This window comes from Mercenaria mercenaria, chromosome 8, assembly GCF_021730395.1.
Source record: "Mercenaria mercenaria strain notata chromosome 8, MADL_Memer_1, whole genome shotgun sequence".
Lineage (NCBI taxonomy): Eukaryota > Metazoa > Mollusca > Bivalvia > Venerida > Veneridae > Mercenaria > Mercenaria mercenaria.
Genome location: NC_069368.1, coordinates 4,542,735 through 4,562,586, shown reverse-complemented (window position 1 = coordinate 4,562,586; position 19,852 = coordinate 4,542,735). Strand labels below are relative to the sequence as shown.

Genomic DNA, 19,852 nt, shown 5'->3' with positions numbered 1-19,852 from the left:
CAGCAGTGTCCAATATATAAATGATGAAAGAAATGCTGCTCAGAAAAAAAGTGTTATGTTATGATATACAAAAACCTTATTATATAAATAAATTATAAAATATTAAACCTAAATGCAGTTTCTGAACCAAGGATATGTCATTCAGAGTGATATAAATATATATATATATTTTAAATCTGACTTGGAGCCTGATTTTTTTCATTGGTATTGGAGTCAGAATTTTAATTAATTCTAACACCAAAGACAGGAATTTTCTAGAATCTGTTTAACTGCATATTATAGTAATATAACTTTGCTTATTAGTGTATTGTATACATGTGTTTATAATTAAATATGTGTGTTAAAGAACCAGATATGATCAGATATAATCTTGAATAGAATGATTACAAGTAATTTGCACCTATGTAAATGCGTTATGAGATACGATTCTACGAGTTCCCCCTTGGCACTTGTGTATACTGCTAACTTATTAGCTTCATATTTTATATTCTGTTGACTGCTACCGGAACAAACACTACATTGTTTAAAAAAAACATATTGCATATCCTCATGTTGTATATTATATACCTTGGGTGAATAAAGTATCTGTCTGTCTGTCTGCAAATGCTTGTCAATAACCTCGATATCATATTGAAAAAGATATTGTGTAATACTTATTCGAAAATTTACTTTGATATGATTTTAAAACTGTATGATAATCAGTACTAGTTTGTTTATTTCATTTAATAACAATCAATTAACAATGTGCTAATCTAATCACATCTACATTAATGGGATTATCGACAGGTGCTAAAATGATTGCTTGAATAAACTGTTGATTGTTCAATTTCAATTTAATTCATTTCTCTCAAGTCATAATACATGACAACATGAGGTATAACATATATATTACTTCAATAAGTAAGGCTACAAAAAACACTATTATAAAACTTTTCTGACAGTTATCTCACAAGTATAATTTTTGAATATTTTTGAACCATACTTAAGATTATGGAGTAGAATCCATATCTTCAAATAATAACAACATGTATATGCTTCATTTTTCATGATAAGATGGGGAGTTCCAGGGTAAATTTTTAAACTTTGACATTTTTTCTGATGACACACTGTATATATCCAAAATCTGGCAACAATGAGTTGGATGGCATCCAATGACACCCCTGACTTGATTAGATAATACTTAATACTTTGAACTTTTGTGTCATTGTATTAAGGGGGACCAGAAACCATGGATATAAATTAACTTTATGGAAGATAAAAATGATTAATTACAAAACTATGAAATCCATGAAAATTAGTCTGACACAAGTATTTATGACTTTGCAGTGTTTTTTAGCCATTTTTCTGCATATGTAATGGGTCCTTCTGCACTTTCAGTATTAATTCAATCAGTAAGGCCTAAAAAATTCTTTGTTTCCGGTAACATGCTAAAAAAATTAGGGTAGGTAGGTCGGAACATTTTTTTTTTTTGAGGAGGGGGGTGATTTTTCAGAAATTATTTTTGTGTCAAAAAATGAATACAAATAAGGCAGTTATGCCTTTAGAACATTAGTTAGTTGATTTCTAACATCACTGACCATGTTTAGAGCATAAAAAGTGCAGTTTTGCAAATTTTTCTTAAAAAAATGAAAAAAATATTCTCAAAGGTCATAAAAACATTTAGGGTCGGGCCAAAATTTAGGGTAGGTCGGGATACTAGTAACAAACAATTTTTATACGCCTAAATTTATTTCTATTTAATATCTTGTCAAGGATAAAAACTGAAAATTTAGTAGGAAACTGAAATGTTCATTTATATGAATAAATACTCATTTTGCTTAAAAAATTAAAACTGCACATTTTAGTCAGGCTAGATAACTGCTTAGCAGTTTATGTGCATATAAAGATCTGTCAATATGCAAAGGGCTTCTTGCTAGGACTTGCACCTAGAATTCTTACAAGAGTAAGTGTGTTTCTTTACACTACAAGAAGTGATCCCTTAGCAACAGAGACATTTATCTAAATATTAAATATTACATATGTATGTAATCCTTCAGAAAAAGATACATTTTCTATAAATTAAAACTAAAACAAAAGACTATAATATTGTTTACATCTTATGTAAATATACTGATACAGCAAAGTAGTATGTAAATCATAAAATGCATAAAAAATGAATAAAAAAATGGCAAAGGATAATTAAAAACTCAGCAGTAGCTATTATTTATAAACATTAACTAATACATGTATACTTTGATCACAAGTTATACCTCCTTGTTCAAATTTTATCAAATTGAATACAGAAGTAAGGTTAGACTGATGTCCACTTTAAAACCACTGCATTATATTGTAGTATAAAGTATGTTACTTGTTGACAATTGCAAGATTTAGTAAACTGCCATAATAACCTCAGGATTGCATTCCTACTGGTCATTTGTGTGCAGATACATATACACACATTTGATATGTATGAAAGTGCAGACATCAAATGTCACAAAATCATATAGTGAGAAAAATGTGAAACCGGGTCCCCTTGCTGCCAGCACTGCTCTCCTGTCAGAGTTAACTGGACTGCTTTTACAACTCATCTCCACATTAGCTATTAAGTCTGAACCGTGACTCGGAATCATTGTAATTTAATTACAATATTCACATACCCAGCTAAAGTTAGGGCTGGAAATTTTATCCCTATAGCCCCCCAATCCATTGGCATCAAGCCAATCTCCAACATCTTTTACCGTTTGCATTGTGACATATGGCACCAAATTCAGAAGAAACTGACGAAAAAGCAGAACGCAAATAGCAACACGCAAAAAGCAAAGAGCAAAACGCAAAAAGCAAATAGCAAAAAGCAAAGAGCAAAGAGCAAAGAGCAAAACGCAAAAAGCAAATAGCAAAACGCAAAAAGCAAATAGCAAAAAGCATGTCGCACCGGGATTCCATAGCATTGCAGCAAAACAATTTATTATAAACATCGCTTAACTTTTCTTACAGTTAGCGAGTTACACGCATGCACCACTCAACAATTCTAAATCTCATTTTGATCAGATCGCATACGTAGGCCATGGCCCAAGATATCGGACTCTTTAGGGATTAAGGTATCTGAATGTGGTAAGAATGCCCATGTTAATAAGGTAAACTGTAATGTCCTAGTACCTTCAATATCGGCAACAAAACGTAAGAATCGTCATTGAATTATAATTATGGTCAGCTTACTTGATGCTAATGTAGATGTGAATCAAAGTTTCTTTTTTCGGATAACGCCCATAGTAAATTTTCAGTAGTAAGGCTGTTTCAAGTTCCAGATAATTAATCAGCTCCACATTAAAGAAAGATTGATACACCAGCATGCAGTAGATGCTCCATTCTTACGAAAGGATAATGGTTGATTGTCATTATACGAACCCCAAGCCTGTGAAGAATTAAACTTCAAATTATTTTTCGGTTTGTATCTAGGAAGTCTATCGTGATGATCTATAGATAAAAGAAGAAGTTGAAGAAATGTATCAAATGATATATGTTTATAACGATCTGCCCATAGAATATAATGAACAGAATGACCAAGCCACAGAGTATGACGAATTTTGCGCTAGAATTAACCACAAAGCAAAATGATTTTTGCACAAGATGTAACGATCAATCACAAAATATAAGATCGATCTGACCAGAGGGACAGAGTGAGACAAAAAGAACCAGAACACAGAGAGAGAAAACCTTTTTATATACAGGCCTGCCCGGCTAACTCGTAAGGGCATAGACAGTCTTGTTCTTTAACGTGCCCGGTGTGCAGCACACAGATACACGCGAAGCCGTCTTCCCGAGAAGAAACAGTACTGGCCTCTTAGTAAAGACGGAGACAATCAAGAGCCTCTCAGAAATTTCCAATGCCTGGACCGGGAGAGGCTTGTACAGAACAAAATGGCCAAACCACAGAGCATAATGAATTTTGCAACCACATAGCTTAATTTATTTTACACAAGTTTTGACGATCATACCACAGAATATGTTTTGATATAACTTGACAGCACAAGTCAGCTTTGGCTATCCATAGTATAAGATATTTCCGCTCTAGTAGTTGGTTATGCCCTGTGAGTACATCTGCGCAAAAAATTACAGTGGGTTTACAATATTTCGCCAAACTGAAAGAATTTTAATATTCGTCATATAGAATATCTTTGTGTAAAGCTGAAAATGATCAGGACAGTATTGATTGATTTTGCACTGTGTTCTCTCGCTTTTCATTTCGCATTAGCTGATTATATTACTGACACGGGGAATTTAAGAAATGCTTTAAAACTTAAATTCAAACTGTTTCAAGATGCACCCAGGACTGAAGCTGAGGCGTTAGCCATGAACTTTACCAAAGTATCGGATGACTGTGAAAATGGAAACTTCAGGGGAAAACAATACATGAAAGATGGTGATGCTGCAGTTATTCCTTTGTATGACGTCAACGGTTACATAGCTGGCATGCAAACAGGGGTGCCCATGGGACTAGAAAATAACTACCCGCCGCAAAGTATGCAGCCGCCGTTTATTGTCGACGGCAATCATTACAAGCTTACAACATATTTTGTTAATCCATCCATAATATGTAAAGGGGGAAGATCCAAACAGCAATTTCGTCGTACCGGAACTGGACAGGATTTATTCATTCAGACAGGACCTAATCCGGAAGTTGATATTCTTGAAGTTACTGAATATCAGAACGAAACGCAATGGGTGCAAGGACTATGCTTTCCGAAAATGGGTTTTCATTATTTCAAAGAAGTTTCTATGGACATGAGCTGTGAGACATTCTTTCCAGTTGCATTGCTGTATTACCACGGCAAACTCCAAGGCTTTGTCTGGTCACTTGGCGCGGTTTTGAATTCAACTTATGTCGGTTATGAATACCCAACACCAGACTTTTTCGATAGTCTGCTGAAAGAGGTGCCAACATGCTTGAGAACTTTACGAAGGTCAACACTTCATGTTTATTTCAGGGACAATATCGACAGCTTTACGTGCGAAGATCCGCCACCCCAGGAAGACAAATGCACAGCAGGTTCAGCACATCCGGTTTTAGGACGTTTGCTTGTATTGGGGTTTGTTGCTAGTTTCATACTCAAAGCAGTTTGGTAACCAAGTAGTAGGAGCCCTTTTTATGAGTGTATATTAACACATACCGTGCGACATTTTGATGGAAGTGCTATTCCTGTTGTACATATTTGATACATATCATTTTCCGACGGTATATATGTTAGAAAAAATAATATAAATGAGCACTTGTTTAAATAGAGATTTTAGAACGACTACGCAATTTTAGTTGTTTTTTTTTTTTGTAAGTTGTCATTTTGTTTAAATAGAACTTTCGAAGATTAATCTTTCTGACTTTTATGCGGGTGTAAAAAAATCTCTGTTGGAAACTTTACACGAGTGAATATTAACAATTCTCGTACGACTTTTTGTTGGAAGCAAAACTTCGGATTACCGCAAAAATCTAAATACCATATCGAAAAATACATTTGACGAAATTGACCTAGAGGTGTGAGGTAGATAAAATGAGCACTTGTTTAAGCAAGCATTTTGTGAATTTAGTTTACAAAATGAAATGAATGGTCATTGTAAAAAATAGTCCCGTTTTTGTATGAATAAATTATCAGTTGGTTCAAATGGAATTAAGAGCTTTTCAAAAAAAAAAAAAGGGGAAAAAATCCTGTAATGTCAGTTAAACAATCATATTTATCATGCAACTCAGCCCTTTTTTTATGGTTTTGGGGAAAGGTGGCGGGTCCTTTCAGAAGGGGAAATTTGCGTCGTAAAATACCAAATTGGGGAATTTTTTTTATATGTGAAAAAAACCCAAAACACAGATTGAGTAAGATCAAGGCCTCCCCTGGCTCTTTCACACTTTTAGCCATGACTTAAGCCAATTGCAAAATCTTGAGACCATTTCATACCCTAAAGTGCCAGAATTAGAAGCCATTTTTTTTAAAAAAATCTCTATTTCATTTTATACTTTAACCGGCAAGCAATTTGCCCATGAACCATTTCATCCTAATTTCACATTGAATCAAAAATAGTTTTTAATCTTCTCATTAAAATGTTTAAATCATTTTTCAAGAACACTTTCATTTCAAAGCTAAAGTAATTGCTCAATGTATGAAATTATTCCTTGAATAGTTTGCAATTTTTGAATTATCTCCCTTTAATGGGCATTTTTCACTATTTAGATGTTTATAAAGCACTGATATTTAGTTCTTTATTTTGACCTTTGTATTTCAAACTTAATATAAGGTCATTTATCAAAAATAGAGTTGTCCTTTTTTATTTGATGACTTTTAAAAAGCTTTTTAAATGCTTTTAATTGCATTATATATAAATCTCAATTTACAATGAATTTCATACATATTACTGTGAAGCGAAAATACCACCGAAAGGTATGATCAGCACTTTGTTTTGAAGCTCTTGGGAGGTGCTTTAAGAAATCCGTCCCCCGTGTATCAATGGTTTACATTGGGCGCGTGAAAGAACCAAACGAACTGCTTCTCAAACTTTCTTCACTGAAATTTAAAGAACGTGGGCGGACCGAAATGTTTACGCGTAGACTGAAATGAACGCGATTGAAATCTTCGCCTCGACTGAAATGAACGCGACTGAAATCATTTCACGATCGCGCAAATTGTTTTTGAGTGGTTCGACTTAACAATATCTCCAGATTTTTTCGTTCATTACTTCCGCGAATCGGCTTGTTATTAGATAAATATATCCGCGAATCGGATTGTTGTAGATAAATATATCCGCGAATCAGAAATTCTGGAAAGGGAAATTCCCGATGACCGACGCTAACGGTAATATCTGAGATATTCCGATTGTGGCGTTTCTTGAAGTGGTGTTTAGAACGCATATACATTCAGACCTATTAATCCATCGGCGGTGGAAATTTTCGCTGATATAAACGACTTGCATTTGGGGAATTTTTTAGTGCAGTTGGGGATAAAAGTATATTATTTTGCCTGGGGAATGGGGCCGAATTTCGGCCCCAAAATCGGCGTAAAAAAGTTTATACTTTTTTCTCCGGTACACGTTTTAAGCAATAATATATAATGGACTCGTAATAACATTCGGCAATTTACGTTCATTTAGGTATACTCCTAATGCTACTTCGGCATTCTTCGCCAAAAGAACGACTAGTCGGAGAATGCCGAAATCGCATATTGAGAATACGAAATCTTACGGAAATTGCCGAATGTCATTACGGACCCATCACTGTAATATATAGATGTTTTAACAATGTGTGTATTCGGTCGTAATCTAAAATATATTAATATATTGGAATATAGTAATTCAGACCTTGAAATAATGTTGCCGTGAAAATGATGCGCCGTGGTATGTAAACACACCCATGAAAATGGGGAATAAAGTCCCCTATTGACTTCTTGCCTATATGACTATGCATTGGAGGAGACATGCACTTTTCTACAAAAGCATCTTCTAGTCTATTTTACTTTTACTGTTTGAGTAGCATAGTTGTTAATCAACCGTTGTAAGACAGAAAACATAAAGTAGTATTTTTTAAGTTAGTTTTTTTTATAAAAATGATAATGAAAAAAAATGAACATCCTACTATAACTTTCAGTTCGCAACAATAGAGTTACTGCATTCCTATTTTGCAGTGAACTATACCAGTCACTGATCGGGTAACTATATTTTTTTTATTTACTGTATAAAGCGACATTTTGGCGTCATTGAATACAACAACAATCAAAGCGTTATACGTCAGTTTCGGAGTAGCATTTCAATTGTTTGGATTGTTGTTGCAAGTTCAACGAACGCCAAGATGTAAAAAATTTGCTTGGACTTTTTATCATTTTCGTAAATGACACAAGAACGAATGGTGTTTTCTTTTAATTTAGACGAGTTTGGCAGTGGAAAATATGCAGGCACTGTCTTTGTTTTAGGAGAAATATACAGAAGTTGACAATAACGTGACACTTTAATTTGCAAAAACCTTTAGTTTAAACATATTTATTCGCCAGTAATTTCAAGATACATATAGTTCACAACAGATAATACAATAAAATGACGAGTGGAGATAGGACCAGAAACAAATTGCTTATTGAAAGGTTCTTTCCACTACAGTATACAAAATCACGATATTCGGGTCATGGCATAAATGAAATACATGAAACAGTGAGCGATTGGCTGAAATATAAACATCAAAAAAATAGTTGGCAAAATGCACTGTAAAACGTGAAATCAATCGTTTTTAACGAGACAGACGTCACTGTAAAACGTGAAATCAATCGTTTTTAACGAGACAGACGTCACTGTAAAACGTGAAATCAATCGTTTTTAACGGGACAGACGTAAGGAGAACCTTTCTATTAAGCTGAGCTTTGATTGTTGACAGGGATTTGTTTATTTCAGCACTGTCGGAAAGCTCACTGTACGAATTTTTTTACGGCTGTAAAAGACCTGTATTTTTGTTCAAAATAACAGTCATGCTTATACCAAATTTACACCTGTAGATTTTATATAACACCATTGATTTTACAGCTGTAGATTTCAATTTACAGCTGTCAAACGACTGTAAAACAGTTCGAAATATGCAAATGAGCTACACCTGTAAAAAAAAGTTACAGCTGTAAAAATGAAAAAAAAAAATTACAGCTGTAAAAATGCCCAAAAGTTACAGCTGTAGAAATGTTATAGGTGTTGAAAAAGAGGGCATTATTTTAAGGGACGAAAGTAGAGATGCAAAAAGTTTTAGGATGAGTTGCAGTTCTTTAGATAAGGTAGCAATTACTATGAAAATGGCAAAATAAATGATCTAGTATGTAAAGTATATGTGGTACGATTACAGTATAGCAACAGCAAAATTCAAGAGGAGGATACAAAGTAGAACATATGCAGATCTTGTTTATAAAACTTGCTTTGTCAGTCATGAAAACATATGACAATCTTGTAATCATTTCTTTTATAAACTTATCGGCTTCCAGGAGTAAATAGTTAATGTATGTACTTATACATGTCCTTTTACAACTATAATAGATAATTAAACATCTGTACTTACTCTATACCGCTTTAAATTCCAAAATTTTACAAGATGTGATGCCTGTGTGAATTTCAATTATTTCTTGCCAAAATGCATTAAAGATGGCTGACAGTACTCATGTTTCCCTCCAAAAATGTTACAGCTGTAATTTTTAAAAATAAGCATTTTACAGCTGAAACTTTCAACAGTAAAATTTTTCCAGCTGTAAATTGAGACCATCATATTTCACACCTGAAAATTTCAACTGTATTTCTGATCATTTTTCCATCTACAGGTCTTTTACAGTTGTAATTTCAAAATACAGGTCTTTTACAGACGTTTTACAGCTGTAAAACAGGTCCTTTTTTCGTACAGGTGCACAAAACAAGGAACACGTATTCGCAAATGTTACTTTATTCTCAATGTCTGTCCTCGGATTATTTTATGACCCTGCCAATGTTCATACACTCGCAGTGTGACTTGACAGGAACTCTACCGTACCGGACAGGCGGGTTTACTTTTCCTACTAAATCCGGGTCATATAAAAGCATGAAAGAGTATTTGTAAGACTGAGTGCATATCCCAATACCACGACAAGAACTGCCAGGGGTTCTGAAAAACAAAAACAATAAAAGATGTCAAGTGCATATCTTTCACTAAAAGGGTATATTTTAGATACTATTTTTAAAAGTAAAAGATCTTCATTAAAAAAAAATTCCAGTCTCTTGTTTAAAATCTTCCAGTTGTTTTTAAGTTTTCGTACACACTTATATTGTGTACAGCTAAAAATGCTTTAGGAGTGTACTATTTCAAACCTTCAAACCACCGACACCACCACCATACATTTTTCGGACTCCAGTACGCCCCGGTCTAACTGACCGCTGTACTTTGGCAACAAAAATTTATATTGTCTGGGCTGAACTCTCTGGGAATTGTAGAGAAGTAATTTTTATCCCTAAATAGCAACAAAACCACTGATTCAGAACATGTAAAGGGGCATGTTCACGGGCTATACTCTACGTAGCATTTATGTTACACTGTGCCTGAGAGAAACTCGACATCATGACAAATTACAGCATGTTCCGTATGTGTCTGAAATTTAGATTTGTACCTTAAAAGTTTGATCCTGTTTCGTTACGATGTCAGATTTTGCAAGAATACAGCCTTCCTTAATATCCTAAAAAGATCTAGACTGTGAAGATCAAAATATGAGCAACATGATTTATGCATAATTAACAATTTCGCCAAGTTCGATAGTCAATACCGATTTCAACTCCAGGTCTAAAGCTTGTATAAAGAAGGAGATTTCTGATTCCGTGAGTCACTTGCCCTTTACCACTGCGGATTCGACCGTAGAAATATTTCATGTAAGAAATACATCCAGCTGGCTTGTGCCAGGCTGATGGTTGTTCTGGAGTCAGCCGAGGTTGGAGACTAGCTAAAGAATACAACGCTGCCATTTGACAGTTTTTGACACGGATTTCCAAACTTTAATTTTATAATCTTTGACCCGGAAGTACTTACACGCACTCTCCTTCCTGTACGTACTGGTAGGAATGATTCATGTGCACTACAGACATTGATTTACCATCTACCATGACCTGGCCTGGAGCCGTCACCTTCAGTTCACTGCAAAGTACAAAATAATTATATATTGTCATACAAGCAACCAGTCGGAGAAGGTCCTATACGGAAAATACAATAATTGTACGGCTATTGCCGATAGTCATTATGGGGTCAATTACCTTTACAGGTACAAGTACAAATATAGATCCTAACTTTTCTAATTTTTTTCTACAATTTCGCCAAGAACGGATGCTTAATTGAAACCTTTTCACTGCTAGAATGAATTCGGCTTGGAATGCGACAGATATCTTTTTTTTGCATGCCAGACAGGATTTTCGCGTGCTTTTGCCGGTGCTGGAAAGGCTTATTCCGGGGTGTAAGATGACTCACGTGCTTAAATTTATGAATGAATGAATAAATTCATGCACTACTATAATTAAATAGTGCTTTAAAAAGCATTTATTTTATTTTCTTTCTTCTATTTGTTGAATAGTACGGTATGCAAGAAAAAGAATCTATCACTAGTTGAAGGTGCGGATGGAAATATCTGGTTATCGGGTAACTGTTTCACGGTAACTCGGCTGAGCCTCGTTGCCATCCAAACAGTAACCCGAGAGCCAGATATTTCATTTCGTACCTTCAACCAGTGAAAGATTCTTATATTATATACCAACGATAGGGATCGAGTTTTGCAGATTTAAGTCGCATGTAGGGGTTTATTGAACGGACACGAGAAAATATGCTTCATTGCAGACCATCACAGACTGAACAGAAACTATATTCAACTCCTATCTTCTTTTTACTTTTTCGTTAATGTATAATAGAACTTTCATGAAAAAGTAGGTGTCAGAGAAAGTGTTGTTCTATAAAGATACGCAAATATGACCTGAGGTTGTTTACATATGAAACAAAGAAAAATTTGAATTAGTGTCCTTTAACCTGTAGTGTCAGTATCAACCTCCCCGCTTGAATCAGAGATGAAAAACGCATACATACAGGCATATGTGTCAAATTATGAGGCTTTAAAGCAAAATACGAGAAGAATCTTAATTGAGAAATGCCCTACGTTTCGCAGCATGACTGGTCTTTAGGATTTGACGGAGCTGCAAATGTAGATATAGTGCCAATTCTCTTTGACAGTCTGTTCCTCTGGACGTATCTGGTCTTTGATCTTCTCGCCGTCGACGGTTTCATTTCCTCTTTCGTATCCTTCACAAGTGTGTCAATTTCCCTTGGAGACAAAAACATCCCGCTGAAAAATGTTGGTATTCCTGTACCGCCCCCGTCCGAACACCGAGCTGTAAAGCAAAGAAAATGAAAATGCATATAAAAAGGTACTATTTTGGACAAATATGATGATGATGATGATATTATTATTATTATTATTATTATTATTATTATTATTATTTATTGTGGTGTTAGTGATGATGATGATGATGATGATGATGACAATTGGTATGGTGATATTTATGATGGTAATGGTTTAATTATGATAATGAAAACGATGATGACTAAGATGATAATGATGAAGATGATGATGATGATGATGATGATGATGATGATGACGAAGATGACGATGACAGCGATGGCTGTATATAGTGCTGATTAAGATGATGTCGACGACGGGGTCATGACACTTAAAATCAATCTTATGATAAAATGAACTGGATTCATTGATGATAAACATCACACATACGAACAATGACACGGTACCAGTACAGTTCTGGCATATTAACAGTTTTAGAGACACAAGGTGGTGAACTGTATATTTTTGTCGATGAAAGAGCATGTAAAGTCAGTCGGAACCTTTCGGCGATTACTTTCCGAACTGTGATAGAAAGGACCGTGATAACTGATAACCGTGTACATGAAAAATTTAATTAAGGACCAGACGACATTACACACTTATTTATTTTTTCAAAATTAAAAGTTCCATTTTCGCAGATGGCATGATCGGAAATTATCAATACTGATAACCAGGAGTGAAAATTTACAAAAATGTACATTAAAATGCCAGTTATGTGTGCAATGAAAGGCGCCATATATTAACATACAATAGCACATTTTTTATTTTGTTACAACTTTTTTCATGTCATAAACACCACATTATTTCCGCTAGATAATTTTTGTCGATGATCTATGTAATAAAAGTTGTTTTTTCATGCCTTTATATTTTAAAGAATGCGCCTACCTTAAAATTTAGCAAAGTCATACAACGCCTAACCCCGACGCTTATTCAAGCTTGCATTCTCCATTTAAAAGGTAGATTAGAAAACATTATTTCAAACGAATAAAAATACACTCAAACCTGTCTGCAAAGACCGACACACTTTGGTAATGAAAAAAAAAGTGGTCTTTGTTGACAGGTGGGGTCTTGACAGAGGGCTTTGAACTATTTATGGATTGGCGAGAGAGAAAATAGCTAGTGGAATAAGAAAGCAGGTTTAAGTAGTAGTTTTTATTTTACATTGAGGTGACCTTAAATACAAGGTTGACTGTATACTGGACAAGAAACTGATATTTTGGCTACATGTACAAACCTAGTGAACTTCATAACCTGATCAGATATCTAGGTCGAATTCCTGTCAATGCTACCCGACTTAACTTTTCACCCATATCTTTGTCCCAAATTAATGATGACCGTTTTTATTTCACAGGTATTGTTTCTTTTTTTTCTCTCTCTCTCTCTTTCTGTGTGTTTAAAATTCTTTTCAAACCTTTTAAATATTAGTCTACGGTATGCCTTGACGCATAATAGCAATAACGATTAAACATGGACAAGAGCTGTAATAACTTCTAATCAAAAGTAGATATAATAAGTTGTGATGAACAAAAGCTATAGTAACTTTTGACGAAAAAATAACTATTATAACTTCTGTAATGTTTCCTGGTGGTAAGAGATACAGTAACATCCAACAGACAATATCTCAAATACGTTCTGAGGGAAAAAGCTATTGTATAGTACCCCTTGACATAAAAGAGCTATAATAACTTCTGACCGACAATTATTATTATTATTGTTATTATTATTGTTATTATTATTATTATTATTATTATTATTATTTTACCACATTTATATAGCACACTTTTCATGCACATGTACACGTTCAAAAGTGTTTTACAGAATAAATTGCAATTCAAACATACGCATACAAAAAAATGCATTCCACATTAACAAAAATTATAAATGTAAAATATATAGACAAAACAAGACAAACACAATTAAGCGACTATATAATAAAATACTTTTCTACGCTGTTTTGTGAAAGGAAAACAAATGTGTCGTTCTGTTAATGAAATGTTGCACAAAGAAGTACAAAGAAGTGGGTTTAAGCAGGCTTTTAGAAGAAGCTAGCGTGTGAGCTTGGAGCAGTGAACGAAAAGCTGCGATTGCCATACATCATGATTTTAGTACAAGAGCTATTCTTCTGACAGACAAGAGCTATAATGACTTCTGATATACAAGAGCTATAATAGCTTGTGATGGACGAAGGCTATAATATCTTCTTTTGGACAGGAGCTATAATGACTTCTAGAGTAAAAAATCTATAATAACTTCTGATGGTTAAAAGCTATAATGACTTCTGATGGAGCCATTAAACCCTGTAGGATGTCCATGAGTGTAGAAGGGAGACTCTACGGCGCAAAACGCCAACATGGACACAAAGACAGTCGAACGGACAACAGTTAAATAAAACGTTATGTGCCGAATGTTTGCACATGAAATGCAAATGGCGATTTTTTTCTCATTAATTTATAAAAGGATACTTTCTTGAAAATAGAAATACTACATAAAAGACATAATTATGTCAAGAGGGATAAATCCTATCGTGAATTTTTAAATAGCTATTTGATTTTTTCCCCTGGCAAAATTTTATCGACTAACGACACATTGAAGATTATCGTTATTCAAACCACAGGTGCTCGTCTAATCTTGGTGCCTATATATGGGTCCCTCCCATAAAAAAGTGAAAAACTATTTTTAATCATAAAACGAAAAAAAAATGATTTTTTTTACTATATACTGATACATTGAATGTATCAGTATAATTATAGAAATTTTTTTAAAAAATATTTTTTCATTTTAGTGTTTTTAACTTTTTTATTGGGGCGGGTGGGGTGGGCCGGGGGTGGGGGGAGGGTGCTGGAGATGGGCATATATGGGCATCAAGACTGGACGAGCACCTGTGATTCAAACCATTGAATATTTTTTTAGATTTTTTATCTTTGACTTCTCTTAAGTTTGTATGGCCGGGAAATAAAGCAGTATAAGCAATATATAACATATATAATACTGAATAGAGTGGGTACGTAATTTAAACAACTAATCATGGTTTTTTGTTCAATAAGTACAATCGAACGAGATTTATTTCCCTGGTAAAAAAGATGATGACTGATTTCTGCCATTTTGTGTTGACGGGGCGAAAACAGGTTGTATGTTCTAGTACAATTTGGAACTGACTGCCAACCAGAAATTATAATATTCATTCTTTTATTTTTTCATCTGTTTTGGAATGATCCGACACCGATTATTTTGAAAAATGTTATTAAATTGGGAAAATTTAAACTTACCAAAGTCTGATACCTTCTAAGTGACAAGGGCTATAATAACTTCGATTGATGGACAAGAGCTATAATAACTTCTGACAGACAAGACCTTAGTAAAATAATAACTTCTGATGGACAAGACCTATAATAACTCCTGATGGACAAGACTTATAATAACTCCTGATGGACAAGGGCTTTTGTAACTTTTGACTGACAACAGCTACAAATAATTTTGGTGGACAATGGATATAGAATCTAGTAACTTTTGATTAACAACATCTATAATAACTTCTGATAGACAAGAGCTATAATAACTTCGATAGACAAGAGCTATAATAACTTCTGATAGACAAGAACTATAATAATTTCTGGTTGGCAATACCTCGGGGAAAGTCTCTGGTCACTCCCTTTTTTAATGTAAGAAGGGGCTCCTGATTGACAGGCGACGCCTTGTTTTTAGGACCGGCATTATGTGGGTACGGGAATTTTTTAAGGTTTAGCAGTATATCACGATACAACAGATTTTTTTAGTAAATGAACAGCATCTTGACCAACAACTTATCTGTCAAATACATGTTTTACTGTTCTTTCCCACAGAGTTGGATACTTGAAATATTCTAAAGGAGTTGTACCCCTTTAAATAAGAATACCATTTGTAAAGAAATAAATGTAAACAATTGTCAAAAACGATGTTTTACCTAGTTATGTAAAGTTTAAACACTCGTACGATTTTGCAAATGCATCAAAAACGAAGACATGTAAAGCCCTTTAAAAATGGTAAATTTTTAAAGGCGCTGAACTGTCCAGAAGTGTGGCCCCTTCATGCAGTCCCTTTCCGGAATTCAATACATATATAAATAATTGACTATCTGTTCGAATAAAAAAAAGTGTTACACAAATAAAATAAATATAAAGAAGAGTGACGGAGCTCAAACTTCTCTGTAAAACATGTTCTTAAGATATACGTAGGTCCATGTTTCGGAGAGAAAGTTCGAAGTCATCAAATCATAGAAAGAAAGCATAGTTTTACATGAAAATTTAACAGCATATAAAACATTATAGTATTCTACAAAACCATTGTCAATTTACTCATATATGTTTATTCTGCGTCAAACCAATCCAATGCTAAATAAATTGTATACGATTAAAGGTAAAGTAAGATTATTGCATCGCTTAAATGTAGTTTTTTCGGCGAACGCCGTCTAGGAACGAATTCGTGACCCATGCCACGTGACTTTAGTTTGCAAATCAAATTACTTGATAACGCATTATAGATAATTCATCAAAATGAAAGATTTATGCAACACCCTGTCTGATTGGACGAGGCTGACTATTTTTTTCTCTCTGCTGATTGTGCATCGCTGAGTGAAATATCAGACAAAGCGTTTATCCTTAATGTTTAAAGCTACGTTTCGCTCAGTATATTTAGCAAGAATATTGATATGTCTGAAAATGATAAGTTTAATAAAACACATGAATACGGGTGTGATTATCCGATCGATTAAAGTCTTCTAGGTAGAGAAGTATGTTCCAGACCACTGCTGTAATTATTCGTCGTAGAAAAAAAAACGAAACGAAATTGCACCCCTACGAAACTTTAGTGAAAAATTAAAAGGGAACCATTCAAATTGTGAAAGTGTCGTGTTCAGTTTTGCTGTTTGCAAAATGTTAGATAGATGACAGAATAACACAAATGATATGAAAACCTCATAAACTTCTTGTCTTATTACAATTCATCATCTTTTTTAAAGATATTTCTTATTTATAAATATATTGCCATGATGTATATACTTACGCAATAAATTGTTCAGATCGGTTGGGTCTTCACGCTTCCAATGTTTTGGTCCCTTCAAGTTCTTTTTCTTATTCTTCCTTTTGTTTTTGTTTTTTCTTTCCCTCGAATTCCTTCCTGCAGCTTCTAGCGAGCTCATTATCACCATGGCAACAACCATCACAACCAACACATATAATAGCTTCATAATTGTCTGATTATGTCAAAGCTCAACAAAGTCCTTCGGAAATTAGCACAAATCAATCCTGAAAATGGCACTTGGACTCAAAATTTACTGTATCTCCTATTCTTCAAGTATTTTAATTTCTTAAAATAAATTAATATATCCTTTAGTCGACAAGAGAATTGACAGTTTTGATAATATATGGGCCACTGGAATTAAGATTAGTTCTGCGATACTAGAACAAACTTCGAAATGTTGAATGATCCTTTTGGTACCAGTGGCTCTTGAATCGCTGTCGCAAGTGACCTTGTGTTCACAGACACCGAGCTCAGTCGTTTCCTGCTTTGTTGTAACGTTATCCTGTTAATTAAAAATAACGTTGTCCTGTTAATTAAAAATAACGTTGTCCTGTTAATTAAAAATTACGATGTCCTGTTAATTAAAAATATTTTTGTTCTGTTACTAAAAGATAAGTTACCCGGTTTATTAAAAGATATAACGTTGTCTTTTTCTATTTACGAGTGACGTTGTTCAAGTTAACTTTGTCCTATTAATTTTGAAAAGTAACTGTGTCCTGTTATGAGAAGAGAAAATGTTGTCATTGTCCTGTTACTTTTTAATTGTAACTTTGTCTTGTGATTTAAAAAAGTAATGTTGTTCTGTTTTAAAAAATAGATCGTTATCCTGGTATCAAAAAGAAATGTTGTCAGATTATTCGGCAAAACAATAACTATATTAACTGAAGTCAGTAGATTCAGCCATTCATATTTTTCATACTTATATATACATATATAAAAACAGTATAATTTCACTAACTAAAATGGCACAAAGTTACATCGAATGAATTCTAACAAAATAATTGCTGTCTTATATTAGGAAATTTACGCACGTGTTATTTAAAAATAGACATACCTTAATGAGATGCGTCATTCTTAATGTTCAAGGCAAATTACAAAGTCAAAAAGCTTTTGCTTTATGTCCTGTTTAAATTTAAACTGAAAAATAACATCGGAAAGAAATTGTGTTTCTACGATTTCACATGATACTTAGCCGCCGCGGATTTCCAGTGCGGCCGACTTGGTTGGTCATTTTCGGTCTTTTTCTGGAAATTAAAGTAATATTCAAAAGACTAGGTTATTAAAGTTGGGGAGGTCGGGGAGCCCAGAATTCGTAGTTCGGCGTTTTAACACTGGACTATTGATTTTCACATATATCGGCATTTATTTTGGTGAGTTTCAATCGTCAAAAACTATTACGTGTCAGTCTGACATTTGTTATCGGAACTTTCTTAAGGTAGTGGAATCGTAATTACAGTATTCTCCGTATGCGATTTCCATTGTTTTATTTTCACGAAAAGTCATGTGCGCATTTAGCTACATTTACGTCCGAAGGATGCCGAATTGCCAAACGAGAATAAATGAGCCGCGCCATGAGAAAACCAGCATAGTGCATTTGCGACCAGCATGGATCCAGATCAGCCTGCGCATCCGCGCAGTCTGGAGAGGATCCACGATGCTCGCTTTCAAACCCTATTGCAATTAGAGACACCGTTCGCGAACAGCATGGATCCTGACCAGACTGCGCGGATGCGCAGGCTGATCTGGATCCATGCTGGTCGCAAATACACTATGTTGGTTTTCTCATGGTGCGACTCAAATAATCACACGGTGATTGCTGAGTGTCATGGACCCACTACCTTAAATATATAATAGTATATTCATTTTAAGGCGTAACATACGGCCATAAGATCATACATCATTACATGTTGGTTTTAATTGTAATTTATGGATGTTAAATTCAGAAACATTTTAGCTGGCCTTGCTTTGTTTTACAAATAATATGTTACCACAAAATTAATTGACGTCACTACACAGGAGTAGGCGTTCATGGTAGCCAAGAGCGGGGCGGCGTTCCTTTTCTCTTTTTTTTTTTTTTATTATTTCAAATTTAACGTTTCGTTGTAACGAAAAGCGTGCATTGCTAACAAGTTCTCGATTCCGCGACATTAAAGCTACTCGCCCACAGCTTTGGTGAAAATTTTCAACATGTTCATTTCCACCAAGTTCGGCATAGAATGTAGGCCTATATATGACATTGAAAAAAAGGATAAAGTGGGTGAAAATAAGTTACAGATTGGTAAAATACAAGAAGAATATATATTTCCTGCATTATTTTAAAAACGTTGCAACGGTTTACTACCTTCTGCACAATATGTTTGGTTATTTATAAAAAAAATCTTGCAAAAATCTTATGTCAATAAGTTTGTACCACTAGTCACGCACTTTCACAGTACACACTTTTCATAATTATTTTTCGCCGAAAATGTGTGCTTAGTCCCTAAACAACTCGATTTTTCTGGCAAGAAAAATCAATTTTACCATTTAAATATATAGATTAATTAAGTAAGCTTATTATTAAAGAACTAAATTTACGTACCTTGCACTTTCCACGAAAAACAGAACTGTATCATTTCGTCAACAACACTACCCTTTTATTATAATTAAATAGTCTTCCATTATTAATCATATATTTTATTTATACTGTTCTATAGATAGCCAATTCCCAAATAAAAAATAATCACGGATGTGGCAAACAGGGTTATCATCGGACATTTATCGATGAGTTAATGCATATGTAAATGTACGTACAATAATTATCATAATTACATAAACAATGACTGATGGCTGGACTTCTGAATTTCTGTTTTTAATGTATACATACATGTAAAATTATCAAGACGCGCTATTTTCGTTTTATTTTAATTGCTGCTCTGTAAAAACCTATA

General features: G+C 34.1%; 2 protein-coding genes across 2 annotated transcripts; one reads left to right on the top strand and one right to left on the bottom strand.

Annotated features, from left to right (window-relative positions):
- The first annotated feature begins 4,089 nt into the window (after window positions 1-4,089).
- LOC128559156 (uncharacterized) lies at window positions 4,090-5,276 on the top strand. The gene has a single exon (XM_053550355.1). It carries the CDS (start codon window positions 4,171-4,173, stop codon window positions 5,101-5,103), a length of 933 nt encoding a protein of 310 aa, XP_053406330.1. The 5' UTR covers window positions 4,090-4,170; the 3' UTR covers window positions 5,104-5,276.
- Window positions 5,277-8,005: 2,729 nt separating this feature from the next.
- On the bottom strand, window positions 8,006-18,272 carry LOC128559155 (uncharacterized). The gene is made up of 4 exons (XM_053550354.1): window positions 16,908-18,272; window positions 11,631-11,862; window positions 10,523-10,627; window positions 8,006-9,610 (listed from the first exon to the last, which is right to left on the bottom strand). The coding sequence occupies exons 1-4, from the start codon at window positions 17,089-17,091 to the stop codon at window positions 9,436-9,438; spliced, it is 696 nt and encodes a 231-aa protein (XP_053406329.1). The 5' UTR covers window positions 17,092-18,272; the 3' UTR covers window positions 8,006-9,435.
- Between the last annotated feature and the right edge of the window lie 1,580 nt (window positions 18,273-19,852).